Genomic DNA, 9,665 nt, shown 5'->3' on the forward strand with positions numbered 1-9,665 from the left:
GAGCCCCTCTGCCACGCCCGGGTACCAGCTTTTCTCCGGCTGTAATGGCCGCGGGTTCTGACCCGTGTGCAAAATTTCAAGAGTTTTTGAGTATGTTAAGGGCCCCAAAAACCCCAAAAACGTAGAAAAAAAAAATAATAAATATAGCTGCGAGCAGCGATGACGGGCCAAAGCCCGGTGGCACCGCCACCCCGGTGGCTTCAGGTCAACTGTGCACAGCGGGCAATGGGCATTTAAAACGGTTAAACATAAAAGTACTATGTCAATATCACACCACATTTACTGCAGCAGCTTTTACTTCAAACTTCAGCCATGTTTTTAGTGTTTTTGGTCCAAACAGCATATTATTAACTTTTAACCATTTCAACTACCAGAAGACTGCTATTACACTACAATTGTCCACTATAGATCAAGTTTTAGAATAACAAATATTTTCGTACATATATTTCCCTGTCAGCTTGCCTCCTTTAAGACGACAAATACATGATTTTTTTTTTTACTCCTACTGCTACTACCTTATTAAATTTATACACATATTTCTTTCAAACCATAATTAGGCTGTGCACTATAAGTAAATGTTCTGTTATACCAAACTATTATTTTAACATTGATTATATCATAATATTTACAAATAAATAACTACACACAAAATATTGCATTGTACCCTAAACAATGCAGTTTTATTTCCAAGTTTTAAAGTTCATTAAAACTCATACAATGAAAACATAGAATCAATCCACTTTAATCAGTGCCTAACACAGCTATTTTGTCATTCGAACTTAAAAAAAAAAACAAAGACTAACAGTTTTCTTATCTTTTTACTGATCTGAAGTATAGTACCTTCATTTTGAGTTCATCCAGGTTCAATTACTAAACATACAATCGTAATTTAATTTAAATCAAACAATGAGTGCAAAATATCATCCTAATCTGCCATGTCTGTGTTTTTTCTCAGACAAACCCTAGTAAAATTCTAGAGCAAATTACATACTGTTATTTGTGCAAACTCCACCGTGCTCTGAGAAATCTAATTTAGCCTTAATGCGAATGTCTGTGATTGCTGATGTTGTATCCACCTTATTCCAACGCCCCACGACGCTTTGCACGAATTATGGGAGTAATTTCCGTTAAACTGTAAACAGTCAGTGATAGACACTATGATCTTTTTAAACTGGGTACAATAAGATGACATTATTCTACTCACCCTTCAACCAATGAACAATAAATGGACATTTAAAAGTGTGAAAGCATCAACAACGTAATTTCAACAAGCCATGTAAAGGTGTGATTTTTTCCACAGCAATAACGGATGGGTTGAACATATGCTATAGTGATATGTACATGCATTATGTAATACATTGCCTTAATAAAAAAGGTCATGAACTTCAGCATTGTGTGATACTATTTCAAAGTGATTTCCATTTTAATAAATTGTATTTACCTGTGAAACAAACCTGGAAAGAGACGTGAGGCTTTGAGGAGATTCTTTGTGCATTTCAGTGAATTATTAATGGGATGTATTGTAAATTATATAGAGAGAACAGACCACAAATGTACAGTATATGCTGTCCTTTTTCATACTATTACAGCAGTATGCAAAGAGACAAAATAAAATATTCTGGAGGATAAAAAGCAGCTGCTGAAAAGAGCTCTTGCCATAGATATTTTTGTTATAACATATTACAATACCAAGCGTTATGTCATTCTCATGATGTCTGAAAATAAAACATGAAAGAAATTGACAGCTGATTCAGTCAAGCTGACAGATAAGCTTTAATTGTAGGGCAACCATATGATTTGAAACAATAAGTTTCAGTTTTTTTGAATGGAAGTTCACCAAACCGGAAGTGGAACCCGTAATTTGAAACGCAGTAGGCTAGTCAGGAATAAGGCTAGTCAATAATCCTCACACTTCATGTTTTTGACCTCCCTGAGCTGTTGTTTGTGCCCCAATCTTATGCACCAAAAGTATGCTTTTGCACTGTGTTTTTATATTTGAATTAACCCTAATTATCAAACTAATAATGTAATAATATGTTGTCAGTGGCCTACAAATGAACTGGCCTGATTAGCTGCTTCAGATGTGTTTGAGTAAGGGTTGGGAATAAACTCTTAAGCACAGTGAGTCTGCAATAAAAGGGTTAAATAACTGATCAAGGCTGTAAAACTCTCTCTGTCTCTCTGTCTCTCTCTGTCTCTCACTTTCACTCACACACACACACACACACACACACACACACACACACACACACACACACACACACACACACACACAGAGGGAGGGGGTAGGGGGACTGAGACCCTACGTCTAAGAGAGCTTAAGTGTGTGCGTAAGAATGTTTGAAAAATCCACATTTAAACCAAAATATCTGACTTCCTGTTGGTCAGAGCTAATGACTGTAAATGAGAAAGTTGTCCAGTTTAATGAGAACAATAAGTGTACCGAGTTTGGTGACTGTAGGTTAAACTAACCCGACACTTTTTTCAAAAGGTGGCGCTATAGAGGCCCTCCTTCCTGCCCGTTTCTGAGGCTTTGCCCATGTCTCGAGTTTCATGCAATTTGAAGCATGCTAAGTGTCTCAAAACCATCCAAAACAAATATTGAAGTTTGATCTGTTGCTATGGCAACAGTGTTTGACAAATATTAAAAATCTTTTTACAGGTCTTCATTTGTTATGTCTTGACATTATTCTAATAAAGTTTGAAGCAACTTGGGTAAAAATTTGAGGGTGATCTTAAAGCATTTTGAAAGTAACATACTTCCTGCTGCCAGTTGATGGCGCTATAACTTTGACTCACAATAGTCACATCCATGTGATCGGCTTCCTACAATGAGCACACCGCTGAAGTTTCATAAACATCAATCAATGTATGCAGAGGTTATAACACATTTCCTGTTTCCCTTTTATTGCCATAAATTTGTTGCCTCGCCACGACCAAACCGTTCGAGATATCAAAAATCCGCTGGCAATTTTAGATCCTCAATGTCTTAATCGCCTAGGAGGAGTATATCAAATTCCAGAGCGTGCGTTTTTCAAACAACCCATAATAGCCGACTTCCTGTTGAGCTGGCATATAACTTAGAGCAGCACTTCTCAAAGTCCGGACTCCGGTCCGAATCCGGACCCGGAGGGAATTCAATCCGGACCCACCTCCATTTCGTATTTCAACAGCAGTAATTGTGTGTAAGGGATTAAAAATCTGGATTTCCTACTTTGATAAACGCATGTCAAAATCATTGTTTAGTGTTTTATGTCTTTTTGGAGATGGTCCGAAATTAAAGCGAAGGCGAGATATTTAAAGTTTTCCTCCGTGATTCAGTTGCCATGACACCCAGTGAGCATATACTTTTGATGTAATTGGACACAAGTCGCACGACGCAGCGTTTGAATGGGTGTGGAGCAGTGGTTCTCAACCTGCGGTCCGTCACAAATGTAAATGCGGCCCGCGATATGCCAACCACAATAATAATAATAATAATAATAATAATAAAAATAGCATACAATTTATTTTTGTTTTAAAATTTAAATTAAAGTGAATTAAATAAATATAAATGAACTATAATGCTTGTCATATAAATAATTTTGGTGAGCATTTATTATTTTCAGACATCAGGCAATGTAGGCTAATGACGCAATCACTCAGTTAACGAAACAACCACAAGTGCGCGCTTAGGAAGAATTCAAACAGTAGCCATTAATTTTGTAAATTTAAGCCTCAAAATGGTCAAATTTGTTATTAAAGGAGAACAGCTAAATGTGGAAGACAAGCAAACAAGAAGAGTCGCAGCATGCAAACAAGAAGAGTCGCAGCATCAGCAGTAAAGGTAAGAAGAATGGAAGAATCATTTTGCTGTTAGGCCTAATGAGCGAGATGGGCAGCCTTCCTGTTTGCTCTGTAGTAAAGTAGGCCTACTTGACAAGCAAAACCTACAATTTCAAAAGACTGAACTGTGAATTCGATGTGTTTGCTTGATGTATTTTAAATCAGTAAAAATAACCGCATCAGCGCACCCGCGGCTGCAATGAGCCCAACTCTGCGCGCTCGTGGATCCGATGCTGCGCGAGGGATTGCGACATGACAGAATGCTTGATGTCGTCAGAGATTGTAATTAGCCTACAGTGCGCTCAGTGTTGTTTGTAAAAAGAGCTGAGTAACATTTGCTTATTAAGGCGTTTGTGTGATTGTTTGGTGACTATTGCGATGCTGTTGAAGAGTCATACAGAATTAAATAGCAACTTAAACTGATGTATATACAGTTTGTGTGTTCATTGAGCATTACTGATTATTATTGTAAAGCTAATGTCAGTAAGTTCGTTTTTATTTGTAATTTATTGTGTGCAACATCTTGGTATAATAATAGTATTATCTGCTACTACCATAACATTAAATCTGATTGGTTTGCATTGGTGACGTCATATGTAAATTATATGCGGACCGTGAGACTTGCACTTGGACCATTGTGCGGCCCACTGGGAAAAAAGTTTGAGAACCACTGACTTAGAGCATGAAAGATGTTCAGCCCGATGAGGTCTATATGTGTACCGAGTTTCATACTAATACATGCAAGCATGTTTGATATATGGACCAAGTTTTCGGACCCTGTTCAAGGGGGCGCTGTCGAGCCCCCCTGCCACGCCCGGGTCCCATCTTTTGTGGCATCCTAATGGCCGCAGATTCCAATGTGTGTGTGCCAATGTTCAAGACTTTTTGAGCATGTTAAGGCCCCCAAAAAGCCCCGGATGACGGAAAAAAAAAATTCTCCTTAGAAAAACAAAAGGGCCCTTCGCCATTACATTGGCTTGGGCCGTAATAATAAATATAGCTGCGAGCAGCGATGGCGGGCCCAAGCCGGTGGCACCGCCACCCCGGTGGCTTCTGGGGCAACTGTGAAACGTTTAAACATCGAAGGACTATGTCAAATTCACTCTACATTTACTGCAATATAAGGTGGTGCTATTAAGCCCCTCCTCCCTGCCTGTTTCTAAGGCTTTGCCCATGTCTACTGGCTAAGAATCCTGATGTGTGTATGGAGTTTCAAACAATTTGAAGCATGCTAAGAGTCTCAAAAGCATCCAAAATTAATACTAAAGTTTCATGCGTTGCCAAGGTAATTGTGTTTGAGATATCACAATTCTTTTCAAAGGTCTACATCTGCCATGTTTTGACATTATTCAAAAGAAGTTTGAAGAAAATCAAGTAAAAATAAGATGTTGATCTCAAAAACATGTTTAAAGTAACACATTTCCCGTTTCCCTTTTCTCACCATAAATTCGTTGCCTTGCCATGGCCAAACCATTTGAGATATCAAAAATCTGCTTGCAATTTTTCATCATTAGTGTCTTGACTTCAGGCTGACCGAGTTTGGTGGTGATCAGAATAATCACCTAGGAGGAGTATATCAAATTCCAGAGCATGCGTTTTTCAAACAACACGTAATAGCCAACTTCCTGTTGGGGTGGCAGTTAACTTAGAGCATGAAAGTTGTCTGGCCCGATGAGGTCTATATATGTACCGAGTTTCATACTAATACGTGCAAGTGTGTTTAATACATAGACCAAATTTTCAGACTTTGTTCAAGGGGGCGCCATTGAGCCCCCCTGCCACGCCCAGGTACCAGCTTCTGCCCGGCCCTGATGGCCACGGATTCCAATGTGTGTGCCAATTTTCAAGAGTTTTTGAGCATGTTAAGGTCCCCAAAAAGCCCCGGAAGATGGAAAAAAATATATATATAGCTGCGAGCAACGATGACGGGCCAAAGCCCGGTGGCTTCAGGGCAACTGTGCATGGCGGGAAATGGGCATTTAAAACAGTTAAACATAAAAGGACTATGTCAATTTCACACCATATTTACTGCAGCAGCTGATGCTCCTATGATCATAAACCACAACAGCCACATCCATGAGATCGTTTAAATTGAGATGACTTTCATGTCATAGAATGTTATGTCAATTTCAAATGAGTGCAGAATATCATCCTAATCTGCCATGTCTGTTTTTTCTCAGACAACCCCTATAAAAATTCTAGAGCAAATTACATACTGTTATTTGTGAAAACTCCACAGTGCTCTGAGAAATCTAATCCAGCCTTAATGCGAATGTCTGTGATTGCTGATGTTGTATTCACCTTATTCCAACACCCCATGACACTTTGTGCGAATTATGGGAGTAATTTCCGTTAAGCTGTAAACAGTCAGTGATAGACTCTATGAATGTAGTAATGCGTTTTATTTTTAAACTGGGTACAATGAGATGACATTATTCTACTCACCCTTCAACCAACGAACATTAAAAGGACATTTAAAAGTGTAAAAGCATCAACAAGGTACTTTCAACAGGCCATGAAAAAGTGTGATTTCTTTCCACAGCAATAACGGACGGGATTGAACATATACTATAGTGATATATATGCATTATGTAATACGTTGCCTTAATAAAAATGTTCATGAACTTTAGCATTGCATGATACTAATTCAAAGTGATTTCCATTTTAATAAATTGTATTTACCTGTGAAACAAACCTGGAAAGAGACGTGAGGCTTTGAGGAGAAAACGAGAGATTCTTCGTGCATTCCAGTGAATTATTAATGGGATATATTGTAAATTATATAGAGAGAACAGACCACAAATGTGCAGCATATGTTGTCCTTTTTCATACTATTACAGTATTATTTGCATTAGGATGCAAAGAGACAAAATAAAATAATCAGGAGGATAGAAAGCAGCTGCTGAAAAGAGCTCTTGCCACAGATATTCTTGTTATAACATGTTATGTTACAATACCAAGCGTTACGTAATTCTCATGATGTTTGAAAATAAAACATGAAAGAAAAATTATCAAGCTGACAGATAAGCTTTATTTGTAGGGCAACCTTATGATTTGAAACGATAAGTTTCAGTCTTTTTGAATGGAAGATCCCCAAACCGGAAGTGGAACCCATAATTCGAAACCCAGTAGGCTAGTCAGGAACAAGGTCAATAATCCTCACACATCTCTTCATGTTTTTTGACCTCCCTGAGCTGTTGTTTGTGCACCAATCTTATGCACCAAAAGCATGATTTCATTTAATTTTAATATGTGTGGTATGAGATAAAAAATAAAATGAAAAAAATAATAAATAAAGCCAAATCACAGAACCTGCAAAGACAATTTTAATGTCAGTCTCAGGTAATAGTAAGGTACATGTCTAGATTTTTCTACTCACTTATGCAAGTTTATTTTAAACAGCCACTTTTATAATCTTGTGAAATTTACTTAAAGATTTTATTTTAATAATTTGAATTTTTTCAATAAATAATTTATTTTAAAGATAATTTTAATTGTAAAAATAATAATTGTAACTCGAACATTTTGAAAACTAGTCCTGTACCAATAGTGATATAGTGTCATAGTTCAATTTCAAATGAGTGTGAAGTTATCTTTTGCAGTGTGTTTTTATATTTGAATTAACCTAATTATCAAACTAATAATGTAATGCTATGTTGTCAGTGGTCTACAAATGAACTGGCCTGATTAGCTGCTTCAGATGTGTTTGATCAAGGGTTGGGAATAAACTCTGAAGCACAGTGAAGGGGCGGTCACACTGCACTTTTCGTTCCATTGACTTCCATTCAAACGCATGCGAATGCGTCAGACCGGAAACGCAAGCTCTTCGCTGCGTTCCAAAGTTGAAATTTGGTGAACCTGCGAATCTGCATCACATGAAGACGTGCGACCAGTAGAAGGTCGATACGTCACTACGTGACCTCTCTACAGAAATTCAAAAATGGAGGAAGCGCTAATTTTAGCTGTAGGGCAGAGTCCTATCTTGTATAATACATCATTAAAAGATTATAAAAATCAAATAAAAAAAGAAGCTGCATGGTTCGCGGTGTCAATGGAAACAGGAATAGACGGTACATTTGAATGTGGACACATTTTATGATTTTTTATTTCTTTGTGTGTGTGTGTGTGTATATATATACACACACAAGCCAATGAAATGGCGAAGGGCCCTCTTGTTCTTCTAAGGATTATTATTATTAGTGCCAAAGCCCTGTAAGGGGCTGAAGGCCCTATTGTTTTCTTTAGGATTATTAGGGCCAAAGCCCAAGGGGCTGAAGGCCCTATTGTTTTCTTTAGGATTATTATTATTATTATTATTATTATTATTATTATTATTAGGGCCCAAGCGAATTAGCGCGCAGGGCCCTCTTGTTCTTCTAAGGATTATTATTATTTTTTTTTTTTTTTTTTTTTTTTCCGTCTTCCAGGGCTTTTTGGGGGCCTTAACATGCTCAAAAACTCCTGAAAATTTGCACACACATTGGAATCTGCGGCCATTAGGACGCCGCAGAGGCTGGTACCGGGCGTGGCAGGGGGGCTCGACAGCGCCCCCTTGAAAAAAGTCTGAAAATTTGGTCCATATATTAAACACGCTTGCACGTATTAGTATGAAACTCGGTACACATATAGACCTCATTGGGCCGAACAACTTTCGTACTCTAAGTTATACGTCACCTCAACAGGAAGTCAGTTATTACGGGTTGTTTGAAAAAAGGAAACAGGAAATGTGTTATAACGTCTGTATACATATATTGATCTTTATGAAACTTCACGAGTGTGTTGGTTGTAGTAGTCCGATCACATGGATGTGACTATTGTGAGTCAAAGTTATAGCGCCACCAACTGGCAGCAGGAAGTGTATCACTTTTTGAAATGCTTTGAGATCACGCTCCTATTTTTACCTGATTTGCTTCAAACTTCATCAGTGTAATGTCAATACACAGCAGATGTAGACCTATGACAGGATTTTTGATATTTGAAATATTGTTGCCATGGCAACAGGTCAAACTGTAATAATATTCTTGAGTGTTTTTGAGGCTCTTAACATGCTTCAAATTGCATGAAACTCGATACACACATCAATATTGTCAACCAGTAGACATGGACAAAGCCATAGAAATGGGCGTGGTGGAAGGGCTCAGTAGCGCCACCTTTTGACAAAAGTGGGGGGGTTAGTTTTTCCTACAGTCACCAAACTCTGTACTCAAACTCTTATTGTTCTCATTAAACTGGACAACTTTCTCATTTACAGTCATTAGCTCTGAACAACAGGAAGTCAGATATTTTGGTTTAAATGTGGATTTTTCAAACATTCTTACGCACACACATAAGCTCTCTTAGACGTAGGGTCTCAGTCCCCCTACCCCCCTCCCTCTGTGTGTGTGTGTGTGTGTGTGTGTGTGAGTGAAAGTGAGAGAGAGAGTTTTACAGCCTCACTGTGCTTAAGAGTTTATTCTCAACTCTTACTCAAACACATCTGAAGCAGCTAATCAGGCCAGTTCATCTGTAGGCCACTGACAACATATTATTACATTATTAGTTTGATAATTAGGGTTAATTCAAATATAAAAACACACTGCAAAAGCATGCTTTTGGTGCATAAGATTGGGGCACAAACAACAGCTCAGGGAGGTCAAAAACATAAAACTGTCAATTTTTCTTTCATGTTTTATTTTCAGACATCATGAGAATTACATAACGCTTGGTATTGTAATATAACATGTTATAACAAAAATATCTATGGCAAGAACTCTTTTCAGCACCTGCTTTCTATCCTCCAGAATATTTTATTTTGTCTCTTTGCATACTGCTGTAATAGTATGAAAAAGGACAGCATATAC

At 37.9% G+C, this 9,665-nt stretch overlaps 1 protein-coding gene across 1 annotated transcript in view; it reads left to right on the forward strand.

Moving 5' to 3' along the window:
• The first annotated feature begins 3,790 nt into the window (after nt 1–3,790).
• Nucleotides 3,791–9,665, forward strand: part of LOC125269394 (galectin-9-like) — a 13,354-nt gene continuing 7,479 nt past the window's right edge. Inside the window, exon 1 of the mRNA XM_048192348.1 lies at nt 3,791–3,826. Within this exon, the coding sequence (XP_048048305.1) occupies nt 3,791–3,826 (36 nt within the window). The remainder of the gene's footprint in view (nt 3,827–9,665) is intronic.

This window comes from Megalobrama amblycephala, linkage group LG5 (assembly GCF_018812025.1).
Source record: "Megalobrama amblycephala isolate DHTTF-2021 linkage group LG5, ASM1881202v1, whole genome shotgun sequence".
Lineage (NCBI taxonomy): Eukaryota > Metazoa > Chordata > Actinopteri > Cypriniformes > Xenocyprididae > Megalobrama > Megalobrama amblycephala.